The sequence below is a fragment of the Orcinus orca genome, chromosome 1 (assembly GCF_937001465.1).
Source record: "Orcinus orca chromosome 1, mOrcOrc1.1, whole genome shotgun sequence".
In the NCBI taxonomy this organism is placed as follows: domain Eukaryota; kingdom Metazoa; phylum Chordata; class Mammalia; order Artiodactyla; family Delphinidae; genus Orcinus; species Orcinus orca.
Window position 1 is genome coordinate 129,263,775 of NC_064559.1, and position 27,365 is coordinate 129,291,139.

The 27,365-nt window shown below is 44.4% G+C and overlaps 3 protein-coding genes across 10 annotated transcripts in view; 2 read left to right on the forward strand and 1 right to left on the reverse strand.

Annotated features, from left to right (window-relative positions):
* The window catches only part of CNN3 (calponin 3), a 31,595-nt gene extending 26,009 nt beyond the window's left edge, over positions 1–5,586 (forward strand). The window contains exons 4-7 of one of the 2 annotated variants that reach the window (XM_049714801.1): positions 363–500; positions 849–965; positions 3,009–3,155; positions 4,474–5,338. In XM_049714801.1, coding sequence (XP_049570758.1) covers positions 363–500; positions 849–965; positions 3,009–3,155; positions 4,474–4,815 — 744 coding nt within the window. In that variant the 3' untranslated portion in view covers positions 4,816–5,338. Of the gene's footprint in view, positions 1–362; positions 501–848; positions 966–3,008; positions 3,156–4,473 lie in introns of both variants that reach the window. The other variant, XM_004286733.4, reaches the window with a different exon arrangement.
* ALG14 (ALG14 UDP-N-acetylglucosaminyltransferase subunit) overlaps positions 1–27,365 on the forward strand; it is a 244,741-nt gene that overhangs the window by 185,583 nt on the left and 31,793 nt on the right. The window lies entirely within an intron of this gene.
* The window catches only part of SLC44A3 (solute carrier family 44 member 3), a 101,427-nt gene that overhangs the window by 4,369 nt on the left and 69,693 nt on the right, over positions 1–27,365 (reverse strand). For 6 of the 7 annotated variants that reach the window (XM_004263048.4, XM_004263047.3, XM_033433196.2 and 3 more), the window contains 3 exons: positions 11,221–11,358; positions 8,450–8,686; positions 3,267–7,354 (listed from right to left, as the gene is read on the reverse strand). In XM_004263048.4, coding sequence (XP_004263096.1) covers positions 7,256–7,354; positions 8,450–8,686; positions 11,221–11,358 — 474 coding nt within the window. In that variant the 3' untranslated portion in view covers positions 3,267–7,255. Of the gene's footprint in view, positions 1–3,266; positions 7,355–8,449; positions 8,687–11,220; positions 11,359–27,365 lie in introns of those variants that run through there. The other variant, XM_004263050.4, reaches the window with a different exon arrangement.

Below are 27,365 nucleotides of genomic sequence, written 5' to 3' on the forward strand. Positions count from 1 at the left end.
TTTTTTAATTAAAATTTAAACATAATAAATTGTGCATTAATTTTGTACCTTTTGACAGAGAAAATTCCAGCCCTGGATAGGTCAGACACAGAATTCTTTAAAACATGCAAGGAAGATCTTGACTTTAAAGAACTGAAAAAACTTGACTGCTTAAAAATATTAAAAAGACCATTACGTGACCAACTATGAAAATACTCTTCCTTTTCCAGAGAGCGCTACACACACCGTGTATCTGGTTGAGAATCCTTGCCAAGGAGCTTTCTGCCTGGCATCTTGTACCCAGTCATAAAGCCTTAGAATTCTTAGATAATATGAATGTCAGTATTTAGCTCCAAAAGTTGTATGCTTTTTTTTCTTTATAGTTGGAGAATATTGGCAACTTTATCAAAGCTATTCAGGCTTATGGTATGAAGCCACATGACATATTTGAAGCAAATGATCTTTTTGAGAATGGAAACATGACCCAGGTTCAGACTACGCTGGTGGCCCTAGCAGGTCTGGTACGTATATGTCTTTAATGACTGGTTAAAAAATTCCCCACTGTGTTGGTGATTAATTGCATCTTTGCTCTCATAGGAGTTCAGACTAGGCAGGGAGGAGCCTGTCTCTTCCGTAATTATTAGCTTTGTGGAAAGGCTGCTGACATCTGCTGCCTAGTACTGGATAGCTTAATCAGAATACTCACATTTCAGAGGTCTGGGGTGTTTTTGAATGGCTTTAGATGTGTTTTTACCCCTAGCTTGGGTCTTAAATGAAACCTTCATCTATGGACAGTATCATTTCTTTGTTGTTCCTTCTGTAAAACTCTGTTGGCAGAATCACTAGTTAGTGTGTATATTTCCGTCTAGGCTAAAACAAAAGGATTCCATACAACCATTGACATTGGAGTTAAGTATGCAGAAAAACAAACAAGACGTTTTGATGAAGGAAAATTAAAAGCTGGCCAAAGTGTAATTGGTTTGCAGGTAAGTAATGTATTGCATATCAGTTACTTATTCAGTGTCATTAATTCTTACCATGCAAAGCATCTCTCATAAGTAAGGAACAGATAGATATACTATAGTGTATATTTTGGGATGGATCTGTGGTTTATACAATTTATGTCCATTTAAAACCCATGAGACGATGATGGTTTTAGAAGCCTCAGGCGTGCCGTCTGACTTAGTAATTGTTTCTCCAGGAAATGATTTTTTTTCCTAATTACATTGTCCTATTTTTTTAAGAAAATGTACTTTATAAATTCCTAAATGTTATTGACCAAATGAAGCAATTTTAGAAAACCTCAATACCATTTTTTTACCCTAGTAAAGCATGATTTATCAGTCCTGCGGAATACTTTGTTCAGTTATTTTTTTCCCTTCGTGTTGTTCCCCTGCAGAGTGTCACAAAAACACCACTGCTAAATGCCTAATATGCTAAGGGCTTTACTGTCTGATACCTGCTGGATACAATGCCTCACTGTTGACTGAGTCTACATGAGTTGGGTTTATTTATTTATTTCAGCTTTATCGGGGTATAATTGACATGTGGATTTATTTTTATACAGTACAAAATCATGTCAGCGGCGAGAAATTGGAAACCGGAATTTCCAGACAGTAATCAGTTGTTTAAATTGTGAGAGCTCCATAAAAGGAACTAGTAATGGAGAAAATGATATACAAGAGTTCAAAGATTAAGGAAGACAAATCAGGTCATAAAATATTGGGTTGGCTAAGAAGTTTGTTTGGGGTTTTTCAGAAGATGTTACGAAAAACCCAAATGAACTTCTTGGCCAACCCAATACTATATAGTCAGTGTGATCCCAATTTTATTTTTTAAATGAACATGCATATTTTTGTATGTATATGTATGTGTATCTGGATATGTACACAGAAACATAAGCTAAAAAAGCTAGATGGTTGGGCTTCCCTGGTGGCGCAGTGGTTGAGAGTCCGCCTGCCGATGCAGGGGACACGGGTTCGTGCCCTGGTCCGGGAAGATCCCACATGCCGCGGAGCGGCTGGGCCCGTGAGCCATGGCCGCTGAGCCTGTGCGTCCGGAGCCTGTGCTCCTCAGCGGGAGAGGCCACGACAGTGAGAGGCCCGTGTACCGCAAAAAAAAAAGGCTAGATGGTTATACACAAATCTTTACAATGAATGTCTAAATGGTAGGATTTCAATGATTTTTTCCCCCTCCCTTCCTTTTTGCTTATATGTGCTTTTTTTATCTTCTCCAGTGACAGGTTTGACTTGTAGTAATAAAGTTTTCCTTTAATCTTGTTTTATAAGGAAAAAAGACCAGCAGTAGAAATGTGTCCCCAACCAGTAGAAGAACAAGGTGTACTGGTTGGTCCTGAAGCCGTGTTATTCTCAGTGGGGAATGAAAGTTAATTATTATTCCTCTGAATATTGCTAAGTTCAGATTCGCCATTCTGCCCCTCTCTGACTCTGTCTAGTGACATGAGAACTAGAGGAATAAAATGTGGTTCTTTTCCCATGAAAATGTTGGTGATTTTAATGAAACTTAAGCCCTTGCTAAGCTGCCATAGAAGACACCTGGCATTTACTGTCACATTTTATGCAAAACATGTTTGGAGTAGAAAAGCATGTTGTTTAGCCAAAGATTGCTCTGTCCCTTTAAATGGCTGAAGCAGGTACCCATAAATTTGGTTATTTGTGCTAAAGAGGGTAGAGGAAAGAGTTGGAGAGGAAATTATTCATCATTCTGCCACTGTAATAACTTTTCGTGTCTGTCCTTCTCTTTCTATGTGCATGTTTGTATCTGATGAATTATGTTGTGAGGCTTTATATCCAGTGAAGCTTTTGAAATTTTTCTTTTTAAAGTGAGCACCTTGAAATTTATTTGTAAAAGCGTAGATTTTGTATCTAGTTGACTGCAACCTCAGCATTGGAAGGGGCTTGTCAATTGCGTCCCTTCTAAGAAATCTCTTCAGTAGAACAGAAAGTTTTGTTTGTGTCATATATATTGGTGACTTCTGATAATTAGTGATTTTATTTTTAACTTAAAAGATGGGAACCAACAAATGCGCCAGCCAAGCAGGTATGACAGCCTATGGGACTAGGAGGCATCTTTATGATCCCAAAATGCAAACTGACAAACCTTTTGATCAGACCACGATTAGTCTGCAGATGGGCACCAACAAAGGAGCCAGCCAGGTAAGCAATCCCTTTTTGTACTTGTTTCAAAGAGTACAAAAGGGCTATTTAAATTCACACTTACCTTATTCTTATTAACTGAGTCCAAAGCGGTTATTTTTTGTACGATATATATATATATATATATATGCGCCTTCAGGAAAGTAAGATTTGCTGAGAAAGCAAAAGAATCAAAGGGCCTTTTCTGTAGCCACACAAGTATGGTGTGGCCCATGGCTGTTATTGGCAGTTAGAACAGCTGGCCTTTCTACCTAACCAGAAGAAAAAGATATGTTTATTACAGTGTTCTTGTTCCAAATCCAAGTGAATTGCTCATTCTGATGCTTCTTTTAAAGAAGCCCTCAACTAATTTGGTGGGTAAAATTATCTGGTGTTTTACAAAGAGCTCTAGCTAGCATCATGGAAAATGTGTGAATCTAAGGAGATGGAAATACAGCATGGTGAGAATGCTAGTATTCTACCACGACACGAGATGGAAGTATTTCCTGTGAAGAATAAATAGATCACCAGCACCTCGCAAGGCGGTGTGCACATAACCATATCAGAGCGGGACATGTCTTACATCCAACAGGAGTGGGGGTAAAGTTTGAAAAAGCTTTTCATCATGACCTCATGAGGTGTGGTGGTGGTGCCCTTTATGGAATATGTCCTGCCACACGGGGCAGTGTCTCAGAGCTGCCACTCAGGTTTGCTTTTTTACCGATTAAATCTGAAAGCATGTGCTTGGCATAAGTGGAGAAATGAGGTGAGTTACAGTACCCTGAAAAGGAGGGGAGTGGGAGTAGTTGTTCTGAAGTAGCTGGCTTTTTGGTGTCTCAGAGCCTTCCGAAAGATTCAAGTCCTTAAGGACTGCTCAGCATAATTTTTGTTGAATGTATTACAGACTTTTGAAACTGGTAACCTGGATAGCGTGTATGGTCATACTAGGTACTCAGATGTAGCTTTCAGGTATGCCAGCATTATGCTTTGTTTTTATATTTGTTATGTCCAATCTTCTTATTCCAAAGTAGGTAGTATTGTCTCCATTTTGCATATGAGAAACCTAAAACTAAAAGTAAGTTAACTTGTCTGAGGCCACATAGCAATTTTATAGCAGAGCAAGGATTTGAAGTAAGGGCTGACCTTAGCTCGAAAGCCAGTGAATATTGCTTTGTAAGAGAATCAGCATCAGGATATTTTGGTAAGCTAGCTTTACCCCTGAACCGAATGAAAGTTATTAGTGTTCACATTCGATGGGAATTTCATAATTTATAAAATACAAGGAACAAGAATAGATTTTAGCTGCTGTTTTAACTTTTATACTATGTTTTAATACCAGGCGGGGATGTTAGCACCGGGTACCCGAAGAGACATCTACGATCAGAAGCTAACATTACAACCCGTGGACAACTCGACAATTTCTCTACAGATGGGTACCAACAAAGTCGCTTCCCAGAAAGGAATGAGTGTGTATGGGCTTGGGCGGCAAGTATATGATCCCAAATACTGTGCTGCTCCCACAGAACCTGTCATTCACAATGGAAGCCAAGGAACCGGAACAAATGGGTCGGAAATCAGTGATAGTGATTATCAGGCAGAATACCCAGATGAATATCATGGCGAGTACCAAGATGACTACCCCAGAGATTACCAATATGGAGACCAAGGCATTGATTATTAGATTCACAGAGGAGCTCAGTATTTAGCCCGTTGTTTTTATTCAGTGAGAACCAAGCTAGCCTTGAGTAATTTTTATCTTGTCTTCCTAAAACACTATTATGCTTATTGTACCTAAAGGAAATACTGCCTTACATACATTCCTTTTTCCTTTTTCTGCCTCTTCCCTAAATAGTTGCCTTTTAGTGCTGTAACAGTTAAATCCTACAGCATAACCAATAACTCACATATGAAGTAAAAAGGAATACTGTGAAAGGGGAGTACTCTTGTACAGTCAATTCTTTTATTAAAGATCTATGCATTTTTACAATCCTCTACTTAAATTGGTATTTTCAGACGATAGGAAGCTTTTTTTTTTTTTTTTTACAGTTTAGTGTCTGGTTTCTCCATGGAAGACTAAACTCATGCTTATAGCTAAATGTGGTCTTTGCCAACTAAATTTAAGATGCAGCATTTTAGAAATTTATATATCAATGTTTCTACAGTATTGTTTGCTAATTTTTAAATAAAGTCCTGATCAGTGTGCATTTGTGATTATATGTGTACTCATTCTTACCTAAGCCGACAAGATCTTTTCCGAGTGGTGTTTCGAAAGGAGCATGTACAAAGCTGGCCTGCAGACATCGAGGTCTGGGGGGTGCGTTTGCTCTTCCTGTTTGTGCCAATGTATCGATGTAGAGTTGCTCTGTTTTCTTCCACTGTATTTATTGCTGCATTTCTCAGCATAAACTTATCCCATTGTATTTTTTATAAATAAATATTTTTTTTGAACATTCCTACGAGCCACAGGCTGATTATTTTCTGGCTAACTTCCAGATGGGTAGAGTCAGATTTTTTTTTTTAAGTATTCTTTCCCAGGTACTGTTATAAGATACTTGAACGTTTCTTTACTGAATCTCTACACCAATGCACTGAGTACTTGAGAGGGAGGCTTAGAAAAACGAAGGGACCTGCCCATCGCACACAGGAAATGCCAGCCGGGATTCAGACTATCATCTGACCTTTGCTTATTCCATTGTGACTCATCTGCCTCCAGTTCATTCTAAATCCAACTTGGAATAATCTGAAAATCATCTTGGGGAACATTGGTGGGGATGGGGTGGAGCGATTTTATATTCATATTCTAGCGTGAATAAATATTAAGAAACATACTGGATCAGGAATAGGACACGCTGTTTGATAATGAACTAGGATTTATAGTAGGAAGTGTTAGCAAAACCTAACCTTCAGTTATGATCTAGAGGAGGTCAAACAGCTAAGTGTTGTAATGATAAAAAATTCAATCGCTAACACACTTTTTGACATTTTCTCAGCCAAGTGATTTCCTCTGATAGCACTGGTTCTGTTAGGCCTTGGGGGTGAAATGTGCCTGCTTGTTTTTTGCTGAGGCAGACATAGGGGTGTTTGATGAACCCACAAAAGCACAGTTGACTTGCTCATCGTGCTGCAGTGACTAAGGTTAATGCCTCGGAGAAACTGCTCTGTCGTAAATCCTTTTCCTAAAGGAGACTGTCAGAGCTCAACTAATAGTCTTGTTTAAGAGGAAAGTTGTAATTTGCATTGTTAAAGGGGACCTGAGCTAGCATGCTGTTTCCTGCCCTCCAGGAAGAGGGGTTTAGGGAAACCTTATATTGCACTGCTTGCCCTGCCAAATAAGCCAGATTGGGCGTCCTGTTAGGAGAGTTAGTAATTCAGTTTACCTGTTATCTAGTTGAAACGAGGCTGCCAATCAACACGCTAGATGTTCCTATTTGTTTAAAGCTTTAAAAAGGAAAAGCCGCCAGTGCACGCCCACCGTGGCCCTTTCCTCTGACCCACCACTGAATCTAAATCTGGGAATGGGGTCCAGGCAGAAGGACTTTAAACCTTCCTCCGGGCAATCTCAGGTGGGGCTGTGGTTGAAAACCCGCTTCTGCAGAACGTTTGCTAATTTGTAAGACTTAGCCTTGTACTTTTAACAAAATTTAACTCTTCACATCTGGTTAATCTTCTGCCCGTTCTATACCACGCCCATCAGGTGGTAGTTCCTTTTACACTTTCGGTTTTAATTGTCCCTAAATCTAAGAATTGTACTTTGAAAAGCTATAACATATTTAGCACACTTCCAGGAGTGGAAGAGTAGGGAAAAGTCCTCTGTACTAGGGCAACATTCCAGAGATTTTTGCTAAGGTTTATTGGTTGTGAGTGAGGAACTGTCCTTTAAATTAGTTTTTACATAATGTGCTTTTTAATTGACCACATAAACATGTTAAAAGGTTTTTCAGTCCCTGTTGGTACAAAAAAGGTTGTATACTTTTATGGTTCTAGTATTGTAATGTGGTCAAATAGTGGGGACAAAAACAGGAAGAATAGGGTCCACGTTGGGCCCTATCATTTATTCTGCGCACGGCTCTTAGGAGAAGGAAACTTTTTCCAGGTACAAATACCTGATGGGCGCGCTTATCTTACAGAGGCCGGAGTTCTGTTCCCTCTTCATTCGTTAATGAGTTCTTGTCTCTCTGTGCCCTTGCATTATTTAATTTGTTGATCCTTTTTATAAAACTCTGAAAAACAAAAGAATGAGTTAGACCAGTGTTCTGTATCTGCACGGATTGGCAATCATATACTTGGCCATATCATTTCGGGGAATTTAATCCTTAAAGTTTTCCCTGTTGAACTAAAATATCTTGGGGGGGGGTGGGTAGATTTCAAAGTCGGTTTTTAATCAGAAAAGTGTAAATTGGAGAAAGAAGACCTAGTTAGCTTCCTACCACCATCAGAAGTATTTTCTTTGGAGTACATACCAAATATGTTAAAGTGCTACTGTATTTTTATGTTTTATTTGGAGAAGAATGAGGATACACTTAATTATAAAACTGTAGAAGTGCTTGTTAAACTTCAGTGCCTGGCCGGACTAAGGAGTGCTTTGCATGCTCTGTTTAAAAGCAAAAGGGCCTATGTTTTAGGGTAATAGAATGAAAGAAAATTGTTAAAATGTCACTTGACCCAGACAACAGAAAGAGATGAGAGACTTCATTCAGCTGTTAAAATATGCCTGTCTACACAGGATAAGGCAAATCAGCAACAACTGTGTTGCAAAAGCTGTTGGAAACAGCTGCCTGCTATTTCCAGATAGCAGTATGGGGGCTCTAATGAGGGTGTGACATTTCTCAACATTGTGTGCTGTGGTTAATAAAGGGCTTCAGAATCGCAGATCTGTCATACTGGCGCTGAAGGTGATTGGTCTACACTGGAGTGGGTGTTCCCTAAAATACAACGGGTATGACATGATGCTTGGGGATGCAAAAATGCCTTAGAAAAAGATCAACTGTGAAACCTCCAGACCATCCAAAAGGCCAGACTAAGCCATTAGCACCAAAGGAGACTTGCACTGCTACTCCACCCAGACGCTCCTACCCTGGGTCATTTGCTTAGTGATAATGGCTCAGTTTCACTTCTTTCCAGGGAGAAGGTTTCAATAAGGGAGGTGGGGTCAACCTCAGAAAATATGGCCCAAATCTCACTCTCAGGACATTGGGGTCATGTGGCCCTCCGGAAGAGAAAATAAGCCGGGAACCAGCCTCCTTTATGTGTGAGTCTTCAACGCTTTTGAGATTGTGAGGATGGAGTCTAAAACAGGAAATGAGATGTTTACTTACCAAAAACTCTTGGTCCATAAAGTAGGGCTTTTCTGATGATCCATCATTTGTTTCCAGATCAACAGCAAAACACAGGAAAAGTGCATCCAGCACAGTTTCAAACATAGATAAAAAACTATGGGCTACTAAGTAGGCAAAAAAAGCAACCAACAGTAGTGGGATTGCCCACACTTGGAGCACACGGTGGTAGTTAAATGCCATCAGTCCTCCAAAAACTGTGAAACACACCACTAGCACCTGTCCAGAACAAGAGTTTGTTGAAAATGTTTATAAGTTGGTTGGTTAGGATATTTTAGAAAAGACATTTGTCAGGTATAAGCAATAGTTTTCATGTATGTGCATGTGTGGGAGTGTATGTGCCTTACTGTAAAGAGTGCTTGTCAGAAAATTGGGTACAATGAAATAGGAAGAAGAAAAATGAAAAGCTGTGATACCAAAAGAAAACCCAGCTAATTTGGAGGATGAGAAGAGTATATATACTTTCATTTTATCTGTGCCCAGTTTTTGTATTTATGCAGATGTAATGGTACCTCACAAAATTTTTAGTGTTTTTTTCACTAAATGCTACAAAAAGCATCTTCATTAAAAAATTTTTTTTATAAATTCTATTTTTTAATTAATTTTTATTTATTTTTGTGGTACGTGGGCCTCTCACTGCTGTGGCCTCTCCCGTTGCGGAGCACAGGCTCCGGACGCGCAGGCTCAGTGGCCATGGCTCACGGGCCCAGCCGCTCCGCGGCATGTGGGATCTTCCCGGACCAGGGCACGAAGCCGCGTCCCCTGCATCGGCAGGTGGACTCTCAACCACTGTGCCACCAGGGAAGCCCTATAAATGCTATTTTTAAAAACAACAGCACAACAACCCACTGAGTGGATATACCGTAGTTTAATATGTGAGTACTTTTACCCTGGGGATTAAAGTGGATGGGCTTTCCAATGCTGGTGTAGGGAGCTAATAGGATAATAGGCTTTTGCTATATGTGATTATTATATTTTCAGGAATATGATTACAGGCATGATGTACCTAACTGTTTAACAGACAAATTGGAGCCCCTGTGGAGCCCGCACTGCACTTGGATATCCATAAAGATGGACGCGAATGTCTGCATGCCACTTCATTCAAAAAAAAAAAAAAATCAGCAATTATGCGTTCCTTTTGGGAAATATAGGAAAATGAATTACTGCCTAAAATAAAATACAAGTCTGTTATAGAAGAGTAGCTCCCGCTCACCGCAACTAGAGAAAGCCCGCACGCAGCAAGGAAGACCCAATGCAGCCATAAATAAATAAATAAATTTATAAAAAAAGAAAAAATGAAACCTCCTTCCAAAAATTCTGGGAAGTAGTTATTACAAAATATATCATCCACAATCCTACTAAGCTAACGTAAACAATACCACTTAGCTACAACTACAACTTAGATTATTAGGCTGTTTTGAAAGGCGTAATCAGTTTGTTCTTCTAGAGCTACTGTCCCATGAAAAGTCTCTGGGGCCCAGCTGTGCCTTAAAATATATGTGCAATTAACACACACCTGTGAAGTCCATGCATGTTCTAACTTGTTACTGACAGCTAACCATGACAGTAATGCACCAGAGATATACACCAAATGCCACAGAAACACAAAATGCTAACAAGGAGTCCAGGGTTCCCATATTTGGCACTGGCACAACTGGAGCCTGATATCTTGTTCATCTTAGGGCACCACGAATGTCCCTGGCATTCGTGTCCTATGTGGAGGACTGGCTGGAAGAAGCAAGGATGTCTAGCTTAGAAGAGGGAAGATGTGGATGGAGGGTCAGGACATCTGTGGTCAAGAATTTGAAGGACAGTCAACTGGAAATAGGACCAAACAGGTGCGTAGAATTAAGCCCAGTGGGTGACATGGAAAGAGACACGCTAGTACAGTATAAAGAATCTTCAACTTGAGGCATGGTCAAGTAGGGGCTGCAGCACCACTTTCATCACTCTTTTAGGGATTCTTCCCTGTAACCCAGAAAGGGGATGTGTTATCTTTAGTTCACAGATAGGAAAAATGAGGTTTTCACAAGACTACATACAACTCCTTGGAAAAAGATGACAGTAGAAATATAACTGGCTCCATTTGGGACAGTAACCATTCTATCTTTATATTTATGGATTCAATGCTCTTAAAATCATCAGGTTGCAATACTATTTCCATATATTGTTATGACAAACAACCCCTATTAAACATTCATTTTCTGAGGTTAGTAGCATTTTCATTTTAGATATGAGAAAATAGGATTCAGAATGGTAGAAAGAAATGATCATAGCTAAGAGTAAGACTAGGATTCGAATCCTAGCTCTACCTATTGTGGGATCCTGGACAAGTTATTAAACCTTAGTTTCCTCATCTGCGAAACGGGGTTACTTCACAGGATTGAGGATTAAATGAGAGGATGAGGCATAGCATCTACCACAGAGTAAGCACTTGGGAAAGAGTAGTTCTCCTTCACGGTCTTGTTGTATGGCTTAATTTTTTTTTTTTTTTTTTTTTTTTTTTTGCGGTACGCGGGCCTCTCACTGTTGTGGCCTCTCCCATTGCGGAGCACAGGCTCCGGACACGCAGGCTCAGCGGCCTTGGCTCACGGGCCTAGCCGCTCCGCGGCATGTGGGATCTTCCCGGACCAGGGCACGAACCCGTGTCCCCTGCATCGGCAGGCGGACTCTCAACCACTGCGCCACCAGGGAAACCCTGGCTTAATTTTTGGATCCCAAGTTCCTTTATTATTTTAGTGAAGACATCTCACCTTTCCTAGAAAAATTACGAAGTCTCCAAAGCAGTTAACAGATGTAAAATGACTTGAATTCTTGGATAAGAGTTTGAGTGCATCTTTTGCTGATGTACAAAAATCTGTCCCATTAATGGCAGTTGTAGTGTATGCATTCTGAAACAAAAGACAATAGTTAAAAAGATGATGAGTCTTACTGTTGTAAACACAATATAATGCCAATGCAGAATATTTTCAAAATAGAGAAAAATAGTTACTATTAACCCACTATCTCTACCCGTAACAGGTCATTTCATTTTCAAAGTCCCTTGCAGTCTCTCGAATATATACACATATATTTTCATATAATTGTAATAAATGGAAAAGATAAATAAGTATTTCTGGTCAGTATGGTGGGTTGAGCATCACCGCTACAAACACATGGAAATGATGCGTAAAGCATAACTATCTTAATGCACAGCAGAGTTTGAGGGGAGGAAAAGAAGTTTAGGCGCTAGAAACAAAGCAGACCCTAGCTAATGGTGAGCGCTGAACCCAAAGACTCGATGGGCAGGGAATCAGTAAAGGCTTTAGGAGTGAGGGGCTGGGGATTTAACACCTTGGGGCTAAGAAACAATGCTCAGGCCCATGCCAGGAAACTGAGCTGTCTGCATAAATACAGAATTTATATTCAAACTCAGTCAGCCATTCCAGGAAAGTGGTATAGAAATGCAACATCTGCCTAGGACCATTGAAATTACTAGGGTCTGGCCATAGGCAGAGCAAAACCACATCCGTCCAGGCCAGGGAATGGTGGAGGCCCACAGATAACCATCCTTGAGGAAGATGAAGAAGGCTTCACAGGAAAAATGTACAGGTGACTCAAGGAAATGAACAGCACGTCAAACAAAAGAATCTGCACCTTGAGAACAATCTGAAATAAAGCATTCAAGGAAGTATGTTTAAGATGTTAAGGAGATAATAGAAGGAAGAGTGACCATAAAGAATGAACAGCATGGTGTAAAAAATGAAGAGGCAGTGTAGAAAACAAACGGAATAGAAATTCTAGAAATGAAAAGATATACAATTTAAATGGTTCAGTGTCATTGTTATATATCTGACTTATTTTCCTTTATATAAAAAATAAGCATTTTCATGTTGCTCCATGGCTTATTTATAATTTTAATTTTTAATAAATACATATTTTATCAGGGGTGTGTGTGTGTGTGTGTGTGTAGCTAGGGCATATTTAGACTATTTCAAATATTTTGCTATTATAAATAACTATGCAACGAACATCTTAATTTCCTCATTTTGGATAATTTCTTAAGGATAAATTTCCAGAAATGAGATTACTAAGTCAAAGAGGACAAGTGGGTATAAGTGTTCATATAAGAAGATTTCTTTGGTAATTTTTCCAATATACCTTTTCCTTATAACTATACGATAATTTCAAAACCATCTATTTCTTACATTTCCCTTGAAATCTTTAAAATGCTACTTGCACTGCAGTTTACAATTTATAACTTCCCTGGGAAAATACACTGGAATGCTACCTGCTTGGGTTTTGCCTTGCCTTTTGGCTTAAAGGATGAAAGTTTTATCTCATGATATAAAAGTAATCCTTTCATACACTCATTCAAAAACATTGTAAAGAAACCAATTTGGAGTCTACTGCAGTAATTTAGCCCCAGTGATGCAGGTCTTAAGCAAGGTGAGTTACAGGGGAGAAGGAGACTAAGGCCGTGGAATTAACTGACCCTCTCTTGGTAACCCCCTCTTCCCCAAGGCCAACTAGAGAGGAATATTTGGCTCTTAAAGATGAAAGGCTGGTATTCACCTCCCCACACAGGGTACCCTGCTTGCCTCAGAGGGGATATTCTCAGTCAGATGTCAGATGAGGTCCCTGCAGAAATGCCTTAATGGGGCTTCCCTGGTGGTGCAGTGGTTGAGAGTCCGCCTGCCGATGTCAGGGGACACGGGTTCGTGCCCCGGTCCGGGAGGATCCCACATGCCGTGGAGCGGCTGAGCCCGTGAGCCATGGCTGCTGAGCCTGCGCGTCCGGAGCCTGTGCTCGCAACGGAAGAGGCCACAGCAGTGAGAGGCCCACGTACCGCAAAAAAAAAAAAAAAAAAAAGAAATGCCTTAATGGTATTCCACAAGAAGTTTTGATTTCTGACTTATGTAGAATGCATGTGAAATTGCTTTTAATATCCCAAACTGGCTGTTGGTGGACTTAAGTCTTGAGTGGGGACGTGGAAACTCATTGCTCATAATTTGATCAAGCATCTTTGACCATCTAAGGTTCTCAGAGCCCTGACTACCAGCTCATCATCCTGAAGACACATGTGCAGGGTGGGTAGGTACAGACTGGAAACCAAGGTCAAAGGCATTGTCCCAGGTGCTCTGGAAAATCAGGGAACTTTTGCTTTTTCATTCTAACTTTATGGACATGACACTAGCAACTTTAATTAGAACAAAGAGCTATTTAAAAGCATGGTGGTTAAGGTAAGCATAGGCCCTGTAGCCAGTCTCTGGGTTCCAATCCTAGTTCTTTTTTTTTTTTTGGCTGCGTTGGGTCTTTGTTGCTGTGCGCAGGCTTTCTCTAGTTGCGGTGAGCAGGGGCTCTTCGTTGGGCTTCTTATTGTCGTGGCTTCTCTTGTTGTGGAGCATGGGCTCTAGATGCGTGGGCTTCAGTAGTTGCAGCACGTGGGCTCAGTAGTTGTGGCTCGCAGGCTCTAAAGCGCAGGCTCAGTATTTGTGGCGCACAGGCTTAGTTGCTCTGGCATGTGGGATCTTCCTGGACCAGGGCTCGAACCCATGTCCCCTGCATTGGCAGGCGGATTCTTAACCACTGCACCACCAGGGAAGTCCCTCAAATCCTAGTTCTTACCACCAACTGACTGTCGGTCTTGGGCAAATGATTTAACCCCTCTCAGACTTCAATGTCCTGATCTGTAAAGTGAATTATAGCACCTACTGCAAAGGGTTGTTGGGAGGATTAAAGAACAGATCCCCTATAAAGCATTTAGCAAAGTGCAGGCACATAGAAAGCATGTAATAAAGGGTGGCTATTCTCCTCCAGACCTCACCAATGATGAACTCATTTACTACTGGGAAACACAGAGGCCACTCTTTAAGCGCGGACGAGGTGCGGAAAGGACCCGTGGTTTCTTCATCTGTAGACTTTAATCCCTCACATTCTCAGGGACCCAGGAGGGGCAGGACCTGCTTCCCAGACCACGTCCCAGGCCCCCACGTGGTCTTGCTCCACAGCAATACCCCATGCCGCTCAGCCTCTTTCTTTGCATTCGGGCTCTGTCCCCAGCCCCCCACGGCCCCACTTCTGCCCTCTGAACTGAGGTTCTTGGTGTTCTTCCTGATTCAGGCTGGGAACAGAGTTTCTGCGGGACTTCCTTTACCTACAGATCGTAACCTCATAGTCAGTTTAGCACAACTGCTTATAAGCAATAAAAATAGATTTTGCTCCCTGGTTAAAATGACTAAAGGTTAAAATAGTACTTTCCCATGCATGTGTTGACTCCACAGATCTTGGGGGCCCATAACCATTTATCTTTTCTTTAATGTATCATGCCCAGTGAAAGACGGCATTAAAACCACTCTGACAGGGAAATTATATATACGCCTTCCTACAGCTACTATACCACTAGTATTTGACCACAGGTTCAACCCTGATTGCCGCAGAGAGACCTAGAATTAATGTCTGAATGAAGAACTGGAGGAGGGAAGAATTGCTCATGACACAGGATATGGATTGCGAATTTCTGCAGTTTCAGCATTAGCTAATTTATACTTATTCTGAGGAGAAGTGCTTCCTTGCCAGGCAGCTGGAAGATGGACTGCAGTAAATGTTCAGTGTTGTAAGTCCTGGATTGGAGCATTTGCATTTGCCTGGCATGACAGAACACTAAGGCAATCTGCAGACCCTCACAATATGTGGGAAGGATAGATATAAGGAACAGGGAACACGTTTTGTTGGTTGTGAAGGTTAATCAGGAGATCCTGAAGCAAGAAAAAAGGAGGTAGAGGTACCAGGCTTTTATTACCAGACAAAATTCAGTGTGTCTGTTTAGCATCACAAGCAAGTGGACACATCTATGCCTGAGACTGAACCCGTGAAAACACAAAATCGATACAGGGAAGGATTCCCCGCTTGACTGTGGAAGCACCTCAACACCAGGTTGCATTCTCATTCCTTTGCCTGGGACTGAGGACTCCCTGCACGTACAGGTGGCTTTGCTTTCAGATTCGCATGCACTGTCCCCCAAGGTCTGTCACAAGCTGCAGGGGAGGGTGGGTGGAGGTCTTGTGTGGCTGGGAGGATTCATGAACAATGAACTACAACTCAAGCTCAGGTGAGATAGCAATGTGGAGTGGAAGCCCAGCCTGGGGTGAGGGAGAGGAGAGCGCATGGGGGAGGGAGGGGGTAGAAGACGTCACATTAGTGGCATTAGGCCGGGCCCCTGCAGGGAACGTGGGGCAGATGGGGCCAAGGCAGCAGCAGAATGCAGTGGACTGAGACTCAGGGGTCAAGCAGAGAATTGTGGTGGGACTCCTCCAGACCCAGATCTCGGCGGGGCTGAAACGCCATGCTGTGGAGCAAGGGGAGTGACAGGAAGGTTCAGCCTGTGCTTCTGGAAGCTCTCGCAGGCTGCCCTGTGAAGGTTCAGGGCAGATCTCTCATTACTGTCTAACGCTGAGCTACAAAGCCCTGTACCTCCCAAAGCTCATTCTCACCAAAGCCCTTGGGGAGCCCCCCAAGGCACTTCCACTGTGCCTCCTGGGCTCTGCTTGAGTTGCACATAAATGCCCTGTGACCACTCAAACATTGAGTGCATTGATTTCATTAGCAGTCATAAGCCAGGGGCCAGGCCCAAAGAAAATGAGCTCTTCTGTGGGGAGAAAATAAGAGTACTAGGAATTGTGGGACATCCCTGGTGGCGCAGTGGTTAAGAATCCACCTGCCAATGCAGGGAACACAGGTTCGATCGCTGGTCCGGGAAGATCCCACATGTCACGGAGCAACTAAGCCCGTGCGCCACAACTACTGAGCCTGTGCTCTAGAGCCCACGAGCCACAGGTACTGAGCCACGTGCCACAACTACTGAAGCCCACACGCCTAGAGCCCGTGCTCCACAAGAGAAGCCACCACAATGAGAAGCCCGCGCACCACAACGAAGAGTAGCCCCCGCTCACCACAACTAGAGAAAACCCGCTTGCAGCAACAAAGACCCAATGCAGCCAAAAATAAATAGTAAATTTTTAAAAAAAAGAGTACTACGAATTGTAACTCTTTCCAGGTGCTCTGCTCCCTTCCACCCCACTTCAAGAGATGCCTTAGTGATATGTCCCGAATGGCTTGCCACAGACCTGGCAGTAGCTTCCTAATTTGTCCCTGTGGCCTTTTTTTCACTTTCACTATCAATAGGCAGGTGTGCAACTTCTGTGTGTAAATAAATAATAATAGTAACTAATAATGGCAAGAAACACGGAGTGCAGACTACGTACCAGGCCCTATTCTATATCCCCCTGAATGCATTTAGTCCTCCTAACAACCACAACTGGACGATGAGGTAGCTGCAGAAACTGGGGTGCAGAGAGGTTGGGTAGCACACCCCCGGCACACGCATGCGACGGAAGTTGCATCACTTACAAGAAATGGACCTCTGACTCATTCAGGCCCATCAGGAAAACATTTACTTTGAGCTGTCCTCTGTGCTTTTCCTTCCAAAAGGTTCAAAATAATAAAGTGGTGCTCTTAGGAGACGTGTCATTAAAAAGAGCCAAGGATGCGGCAGGATGGTTTAGTAGAAAGAGGCTGGGTTCCAATCACATTGCCTCCAAAGACTGGCTGAATGGCTTCCACTAGGTAATGTCACTTCGCACTTACACGAGCCCTCAGGTTCTAGCTAAAGATGCTACACGTCTGTGCGGTACTTCAAAGTGGACTAGGCACCCTCCTGCTATTGTCTTACTTAATCTGCTCCTCACCACGACTCAGTGAAATAACCACCATGGGTATATTATTCCTATTTGACAGAAAATTCTAATCTTTGAAGAGAAATGAAAGAGATTTAGGTAACAGAAAAGTTGGATTACCTCTTTACTTTGAGAGTTGTCCAAGAATGTTAATTGCAGCTTCTACACAGAAAGAACATTTTTCCTCCTTAACTCAAGCCGGAAGCCAGCCCAGTCTACCCTGTGCCCTTCATCAGCGAAGGGCAGCCATTCGTCCTCCCACGAAACTGAAGCGGGCCCTTCTTTTGGTGGCAGAACTGTGAACCCGAGCTTCTGCTGACTCTTCAAAAAGGTAAACAGAGTTTCCCTCCCTACAGGAGGGAAGGCATTTGGCAAAAGCCATGCCGTGAAGAGCCAGCTTTATTTCTGGAATGGCTTCCTAACAAACTTCTGATATTTATTAACTCAAAATAAAACAGGAACTACGAAAACAAACCTGAGAAACTGGATGATGAATAAATAACACTGGTATTCATCCTTTCCTCAGAACCAAAAGTAATACAGTGAAATCTGAGGCCAGAGTGATCCCCGTACATCCAAGGGTCTTTTCTGGTGAAACCTGCAGGAACCATCACAAGCTAGTTTCATCTCAGCCCTGTTTTTATCACAAACACATGCTGAGGGAGGTGGGGCACAGCCTCCAGACCTGGCGCTCGCTGCTTGGATCAGTCCAAGAGCTCACCGCTCACCAGTTGCAAAAGTCCGGCGAGATGGCGAGTGGGGGAATCTGCCGGCCCCTCGGGGTTGGGACCAGGTGGGGTGGAGGCACTGTAAAGCCAGGTGCTCGGCAGTGCTGTCCTGTTGGCTCCTTTTAAATGTATTTCCTTTTTGCTTATTTTTTAGAATAATGGCTTTAGCATTTTCATGCTCATCATTAAAGAAAATTAAGCAACATAGAGACAAAGAAGAAAGCAAGAAAATCGCTCTGATCCCACCCCTCAGAAATAACCACCGCTCACATCACATGGACCTCACCCCAATGTTTCCCTGCAAAGATACACAGAAGGGAGACAGACAGAGGGAGGAAGTATGGGCAGGCAAGCAACAGTTATAAAAATGGAAACAAAAAGTACAGTTTAAGTAAAAGCACGAATGTGAATTTGACTTCAGCAAAAGAAACTGAAACTGAAGGAATATATATTTTTTTTATTTGAAGGAATATTTGAATGTCAGACAAATGTATCTTCACACACAAGACCTAGGTTTCTAAAGAAAACTTTATAAAATTATTATGAAAAACATTAAGAGGTTAGAGTGCTTATTTTGTTTGTTTTTTTTTTTAGCACTGTGGCTTAAGTTTCAGCAGCATGGATGGTGAAAGATGAGTTGTCTTACGCTTTCTCCCGCGTCCCGAACTTAGTGCGTTTCGTTATTATTCTGACTTTGTCAGGCTTTGAACATCTACAGCCTCTTCTGTGGTCACGGCTTTAGGTACTTAATGGAGTGTACCCAGCACAGCTACTGTGCCTGCCGCCTTACGTTCCTGCTCTGTGCCAGCTGCTCTGACACTCTCCTGCAGGACGTGGTGGCGGGGTGGGATTCCTTGGCCAAGACGCCCTCCCTGTGAGGCTCGTGCTCATTGAGTGGCTACAGGCAGATGCTGTGGCAAACCAAGAATGGCCTCCAAATAATACTTCTTCATGCAAAGCCAAATTCAATTCACCGGTACATTTGTTCCTTCTGTAGAATGTTAGGATTAAAAGGCTACCCCAGACGTCACCCAGGAAAACCCTCTCATTTTACTGATGAGGAAACGGAAGTCTCAACAGGCTAAGTGACCGACAGCGGTAACCAAGATGGACATGAATCAGATATTCACAGCCACGCCCCTTCCTCCCCAAAATCCAGAAAAAGCCAAGGAGGCCACTGCATTTTGCTGAACTTGGCCATCATTGATGTGCTAGCAGAGTTCTGCCCTCCCAGTGAAAACCCACCGGGACAAGGATGTGATGCTTAGCGATGAGCAGATCCTGGATACGGGCCTGTGCAGCAAGTGCCGCCTGCCTCCCCACAGGCCCACAGAGGGCTCTCCCTGCGTCAACCTCATCCGACCTGGGTATAATCAGCGGAGGAAATGAGAGAGGCGAAGGGAGGCCTGGGCGTCCACAAGGCAAAATTAAAGTTGCAGCCTGTGAAACAGAAAGCGCAGGGGATGGGAAATGTGCGTACTGTATTTTTTTTCTTCTTTTTTTAAATTTTTTTTTTCGTACTGTATTTTGATCTTAGGCTTTATTAGAAAGAAGACTAAATGGACGGGCTGTCCCCTGTGAGTGATGACCATTGGCTTCCTCTCCTCCTTACTCTTACTCTTGACAAGGAACTGCGGGCAGCACAATGAAGCCATTAAGGCTACAGACCTGGCGTCATACGGATCCCCACAGAGCAGCCAGCGTTCTAGATAAACTCTTCAGCCTCCGGGCCTCAGCTTCCTCATTTGTACAGCGGGGGTAATACCCACTTAACACACAGAGTCCTTGAGAGGACGAACTTAGACCGCATATGTAAGATGTGTACCAGGGTTCCTGGCAGACGCGCAAAACTCAATAAATGGCTATGTTATTTACAGACCTGAGGAGGTTGGTTCTTTAGTTGAGAGAATGCCAAATATCTCTCATTTGAAGCTCAGCCCGCAGAAACGGCAAGAGGGAGACGGAGGGCAGAAATGGGAATGTTTACATGTTTTCGTGTATTGCACATCCGGGGGAATAACTTTTGAAGTCAGGTGTGTGTCCCTCCATGAACACACTGTTGATGGGTGTGGGGCTGGTGAAGCAACGGCCGACCTGTTAGGCTGCACGAGAAAGGCCTGCTGACAGAGAGCCTGGTAGTCGACTAAAGGTCGCAGGCTGCTGGGAGTAATTACTGCTTTGTGCATGGCTTAGCTCAGCAGGCAATGAAAACTCTTATAAGAAAAAAGCATGTATTTAAAGACACTGGCTGTAACAGAACTCTTCTTTCTGAAGCTCCGTAGACTATCAGCCCTTCCACTCTGGCCTTCTCTAACCACCGGCACTTCTGCCTGGAAAGCAGCTTTTCTTGCAGTCCGTCTTAGGTGTTGTTAGGGCAGCTCCAACAAGAAAGGGCAGCTCTTTGAGCCTGTATTTCCTTTTTCTTTATTGTCTCCCTGCTACTCTTAGCAGATGCTCCAGGCTCTGTGAAGGCCGCACGAAGCAGGGCTGGGCTGAGAAAGTAGGGGCTCATCCTTCCATCCACAGATGCGTACGGAGGGTGTGCCTCTACTAAGCTCGGGGCTGGGCACAGGCCACTGAGCCAGACCGACAGGCTTGTGTTCTTGCATCTCAGGAAGTTTCTTTGTTGCTGCCTTGATGGAGGCAAGACGTGGGCATGGCCAGCAGGCCCAGAGGGCCCTTCTCACCCCCACTGAGATTCATCCTCATGAAGTCATCTGGCCTCAGCTGTCTCACTGCTTGGATGAATGCAAGTCTAGCAAATGCTTCTCTCTGCCTCACCCCTATGCCAGCTGAGGCCTTCTATAAAAGGCAAAAGGAGGGGGAAGATGAAACCACTTGAAGAGCATCAAAGACTGGATCCACTTGCTGAAACTTTTAGGAACTTTCTAGTCCTGCCTAGATAAGAATGCTAACTGAGCCAAAATTCTTAGTCACTTCCTCTCCTATTTGTCACAGACCTCGTTTCTGAAATGTCTATAGAGATGAGACTCTAAGCGGAAGGAGGACTGTCCAGCTATCCCCAGTGTGTGTGTGATCGTTCACTTTGCTGTCCTGACTTTTGTTTCGCTTCCCTCATGTATTTCCTCCTTTCTTGCCTCTCTGCCCACCTCATTCCCGCAGGACTCGGAGGGCTCATTCCCCCAGGTGAGGGGAGGGAGCTGGGGGGGTGTGCAGGAGAAGACACCCAGTCTGCAATTCTTACTGGCTTTTGATTTCTAAAATTTTAAGCTCTTCAGGCCCTTCCTACCAGTGGAGAAGGTGAAGGAAGGGGTTTCCCAATATGACCCGAGTCTGGGAGCAACAGGTGGGTGTGCAGGTCTTCCTCCACCCCCGGATTAGAAAATGAGACTCCCCTGCACTGGGGAAAGAAGCGGGGGAAGAGATCTGTGGGTCCTGACCAGGCGTCCAGCTCTGCTTTTTTTTAAGCAGAGCACGGAACGGTGGCAAGACTCTAAAGGCGAGTGCCCACTCCTAGGGTCTGAGTTTGCCAGGAGTGAGGGGGTTCCAGAGACATGGGGGGCTTTCATTGCTAAAACCAGAACAGTCCCAGACAAAGCAGGAGGGTTGGTTACCCTACCACGAGCACATCTAGGCAGACAGGGCCATAGGTGGCCTTCCAAAAGACTCCTGCTTCCCAAGCAGAGCTTGAAAGAGCCATGAAGACGGGAAGATGGATGTCTCAAGGGCAACCTGTGTGTACTGACACCTGGGGCTACCTGACACCTCATATAACCCCATGGGGGGACAGCCCGAGAATAATGGATTAAACTTTCTGCCAGTCCAGTGGAATGGGAGTTCACAGACAGAAATTGGGTTGAGAGACATGATATAGTATTTCTTGCACATCTGAGATTGTGGATGAGGCTTACATCTGGGTGGAAGTCGGTCAGAGATGAGACTTAGGCAGTGGCAGCACAGAGCACTGTCAGACTCTAGCTTTGAGCAGAACATGGAATCCGTAGCCGCTGCATCAAAGTGGCTTTTATTCCCTTGACCACTGTGACTCACACCGCCTTCCTTTTTTTAAAAAACATTTTTATGAATGCATTCTCTAGTCTCTGGCCAACAATCACTACCTTCTCCCAACAAGTCTAATGTCTAAGACAAAGACAATTGGGGAGCGACAGCTGAGGACCGTATTCACAGTGTCTTGCTTAGAAGGGGATGGAAGGGGATGAAGCATGGGCTTCAGAGGTGGCCACTCTGACAATGACTCTGTTCCAGAAGCAGATGCAGATAAAGAGAAATGACATGAAGAAACCTGCTCTCCATGATAAGGAAGATCAGATTTGGGGTAAGAGCTATTTAATGGTTTAATTTTATTTCCCACACTAAATGAATTTGGGAAATGTCGAAACTAATCTACAGTCTTTCCATTTCTTAAGCACTTAGGGTAATGTTGAGAACTTGGATTGTGAAAGTTCTATCTTCCATTTGAACCAGCCCCCCACCCGGCCCCCAGCCTGGCTGCCATCACAGATGATGGGCCAGCGTCGGTGGTAAGCATGGTGTCCACAGCGGACACTAGGCTATGGGTGAGAAGAACACAGGAGAAGCCAATGGGCAGCTGCCTCAGCCCCACGTGGAACACTGTCCATCAGAGCACAGTGTTTTCATGGGTCACCTGCTTCCTTACTTCTGGGGCAACTGCTGACTCCAAAGATAGTTTTCATAGAAAGTTAAACACACAGGCAATCTCCCTCAGCATATTTGCAGCATACCTAGAGCATGTCATGACAGGAAGGGAAGGACAAAGAAAATTAGGGTTTGCTTGATGTCCTGCATGGAGCTCAGACTTATGAGAGGAGTCTTACAGATAAGCAAATGGCGATTCCTTGGATCAGATGACCTTTTGAACCAATGTTGTTGGAAACAGTCCCAGTCATCCTCCCTAGGCTGTGGCACAACTACCCTTGAAAATGGGAGTGAAGAGGAAGAAAATGAATGCTAGATGCAGAAAAGAGGGGGCCAAACCGATGTGCTATGCAGGGGATGTTTCCTTAACCTCGGGCCACAGTCATTTCCTGGTCATGGGTTTGGATTTGAGTACTGGCTTTCCCTCACCATCATCCTTTGTGAGGGGAAACTTAGTCATTAAGTTCCCTGGACTGCAAGGACCAGCAGGGCTGCTCTTAGCAATTCAACTCCCCCCAACAAGTCATGAGTGTGGTGACTCTGGCTGAGGGCAGTGGGGAAGGAAAGGTGTCTTGGAGAAGTTCCCTGTGGATGCTGATATCCCCCTAGCTGAATAATAACCCCAGGAACCCAGCAGTGCTCTAAGTGCACAGGATAGATTCAGAGCTTGTACACTTAGTGGGTTGGTAATGATAATGACTCCCATTTATTCAGCACATACCTCAACATGCTAGGCATAAAGCCAAGAGTTTTGCAAACATTACCTCTTTAATTATTTATAATAATCTTGGGAGACAGGCATTGTTATACCCAATTTGTCTGGTACATGGTAGACTTCCAGTATGTGGTGAATAACTAAGCCTCTCCTTCCCCTCACAGAAGAAACGAACATTTATGCAGCACACACTAAGAGCCAGACACCACACCATGTTTATGTGTATTAGTTTAATTAACCCTCTCAGCTGCCTATGAGGTAGGTGTTAAGAACTTTGCTTTATATATGGGGAAACCAAGGCTAAGTAAGAGAGGTGAAGTGACCTGCCCAATGTCACACAGTAAGTGGAGAAGCTATGATCCAAACCCCGACCTGTCTGTCTTCTTCCCATTCCATCACACTGCTGGGAAATGAACAGAGCGTCCAGGTCCAGAGAGGGAGGAGGGGGAGGAAGGAAGAGCTCTCATAAGAGGTGGACAAACATCTTCCAGAAGAAGGGGAGCGCTAAGGTGTAAGAAGGGAGGATGCTTGGAGAAGGAAGCTGAAGCAGTGGTACCATTAATAAGAGGTGCGATCCCATCCTTCCCAGATCCAAGCGTTCCCCACCCTCTGCCCTGTGAGCATGGGCCCTGACTTCCATGTTGCCCAAGTGAGTGGGGTGATCTACGTATAGTTCTTTTTATGAGGTGAGCCGGGGCAGCTCTCATCGACATTCTGTATACTGTGACATACTTGTTTGTCCCCAGTGTCTCAGTGAAGCTCGGGAGGGTGGGGGGAGAGAAGATGCGAGGTAGAGAAGAGGAGAATCAGAAAGAGCCCCGCCCACTGTGTAAGCCTGGTTGAAGCACTCAAGCCCTCTGGACCCCAGATTCTGCTGTAATGAGGGGCAGGGCTTCCATGATCTCTTAAGTTCTGGGGTCTGAGTTCCTCCCTGGGGAAGGGGTACCCTGGTGGACTGGTAAAGACCTGGTTTTAAATCCTGGCGGAGGTAACCCTGTGTTTGTATTTCCATGGCCATTCGTTCCCAGAGGAGGTAGATGACTTGAGGGACTTAAGGGTGAGTTTGGAGGGAAGAGCAGAGCACAGGCTGGCTCAGCCCTTTGCCATTGTCTTTGGGATCTACCTAGCACTGAGGACACACCTCCTCAGCTTCTCAGCTGAGTTTGCAGGGGAGACCCCACGGGCAGGTCTACATTGTTGGCTGGGCCCGGGACAGGGTGAGTTGGTCTCTCCATTTCAAGGCTGAAACTTTAATAAGCTGCTCCTACACTGTATTTTCCAACCCGGCCATCAGGTACTCAAGGTGATATTTTTAATCTTCACCTGCTGTCTTTTGGGTCTCTCAGTTGTTCAGAACTTTACGAGGAACAGGGGATGACTTATTATGGCTCCCAAACCTTAACACTCAACTCTGTTACTTTCCTCCTGTCTAACCTGGAGCAGGTTGCTACTTAACCTCTCTGAACCTAAGTGTCATCATCTATCAAAAAAAGAAAAAGGATAATGATTGTACCTTTCTCACAGGATTATTTGTGAGGATGAAGGGAGTTAATACATGTAAAGCAGTTAGCCTGGTGCTTGCTGCACAGAAGTGCCCAATAAGTGGTAGGAATTCCTGTCTTGAGGAGCTGCACACCTTGGAGGGAGCCTAACAGTTGCCTCCCAAGAGGTTTTCTGATTAGCTGAGGGCCCCTTGCAAAACTCACCCTCCCTTCCCTATAGTGAGGCAATCATTCATTCGACAAACATTAACTGTTTCTCCGAGAAGGTAGAAGAATTTCAAGTCAGAAAGGACAGATGGCAGCTGCACACTGGGCCTTTCCCCAGAAGGAGGAGAGGCTGCTGAGGCCCATTTAGGGCAGAGGGCTTTAGGGTATAGGAAGTGAGCTTGAGCTCCCCCTCTTGAGCCCCAAGCCTTGTAACACACCCACAGCAGGTGGGAGCCGGGCTCCAGGGAGGCTGCTCCCCAGGAAGCTACTTAAAGCCACAGCGCTGAGCCCAGTAGCTCCTGAGCCACGCACCAGGAAACAGGAGGATACAGTTGGTTTTCTCCCAGACAGCCTGGGGTCTCTGACAAATAGGCGTCTCAATTCCTTTCTATCTAAAGTCAGGACAGGAGCATTTGCCACAAAGCAGCTGGGCTGTGAGGATTACCATCATCTAGAAATGGGCTCTAATGTAAACTATCATATTGACACACATGCGAGCTTCTTCTACAACATGCACACACGGAGGCATCTCTCCGGGGCTCTCAGCATCAGCTGGCTGCCCCAGAATAGCTCTAAGCCAGTCGGTGGGGGCAGGAGAATTCGGAACTGCCGCTTTCATGGAAAGAACAGCTGTCTGCATGCTCTGTGATGAGGCAATGTCAACTACCCCAAGAACTCTGTCCTCTTAAGAACCTTTATATCATTTTCATAATCGAGTTCGAGAAATTGCACAATATTCATGACTTTTCTTTTCTGAGCTGCACACATTTTTCTGGGGAGAGGAGAGGAGTCCCTGGAGGTCTGCCAGCTGGCTGACGATGAACCAAAATCAGACACGGAAAAGTTACCCAGTGCCTTTGCTCCTGATGGACTGTGAGAAAGAGAAGCATTGAAGTCGAGCTAACTGCAAAGGAAGTGGAGGGGGGAGAGAAGGCTTTGGGATATTACAGAGTCAAGTCTGCCACAAAGGCTTAGAAGACAGAGACCGACTTTACGTGCCCTGAAAAACAAGCACTGGCAGGCAGTGTGGGCTGGGGTGTCGGGGCGGGCTATGAAGCAGGGAGGGGAGAGATGTGTGTATTTTCCTAGTAGCGGCAAGTTTTTCTCTGCGCTGGACTCGACAAGATTATCTGGAGCCTTTCTGACCAGTATATTTGTTAGTCAGGAAGCCAGGAAGCTATGGGCATTTCAAATCAAATGCCAAGAGGCAATAATCTATGCATTTCTTGGTATCTCATATCTAGACGGACGCCACAATAGAGCAGGCTGGAAGCCTGATGGGCTGCATGAAGGCAGATCTGACCAGGAGACACAGCAGCGATCCACTGGGCACCCAGCTACCCTGCATAATGGCCCACGGCAGAAATGGGAGGTGAAAGCTGCGGCACATTACCCTCCGCTGTTGAGAATGACCGAGCTGACTGGCATTTTACCAGCATCTCATCACCAGTTCAATGTACTTATTGCTGTCACTACAGCAGCAGTGTTGGGAGAATCGCTGTAAGGGGATGCAGATAGCGGTCCACTCATATTCTCAGTCCACTCAACAAAGATTCTGGAGGCCTGAGATCTGGGCAACATAAAGCATCATTAACCTTTGTGATCCCCGGGTAAGTCCTCAACATGGATAAGAAAACCAACATTAAAAAAAAAAAAGATCCTGCCATCCAGGACACAGTGGGAGGACACATCCTGCCCCACGTCCCGCACCAAGCGTGTCACGGATATGATGCGGCAACACGGTACCCGTGTGCCCCAGCTCTCGGCCGGCACCACGGCAAGGCTGAGCACGCCCCACGAGGACCTCAGATCGTTTAAGCTGATCCTCTTCTGCAGAAGCTCAGTAAGGTGGAGGGATTCACCCAAGTTCCACAAAGACAGCAGAAGCCAACTGCTGCCACACCTGACTAGGGGTTGCCTTTACCTAAGAGCTCCTCCCAGGAGACGGAATGGAAATCGTCGTTCTCAAACTTGTGTGACCTCAGCCCACAGCTCACTTCCTATACCCATTCCCACTTCTGCTGGAAGAACGAAGAATTGAAAAGGAACGCAATGCTCACCATGACAAAAGTACAACACATTAAACAAGAGGCAAATATGCACCAGAAGTAAGGTGGTAAACAAGGCAAGTATAACTGCAGTTGAATAACACAGCAATCCAAGGCGACTCTGGTGGCACTCATAGCAAAGGGTTCCTTCCCCAGTCTGCAAAACCCCAGCTCTGCCTGGGCTCATTCACAAGCATTGCGTGGTCACCAGGCATGGCCCTGGCAGTCAGAGACATCTTAACAGAATTACGAATTTGAGTCCTCAGGAAACCAAGTAAAACATCAATGTGGGTTCATAAATGACACATTTCAGTAAGCTTTAAGTAACACACTATGCACTTTATTG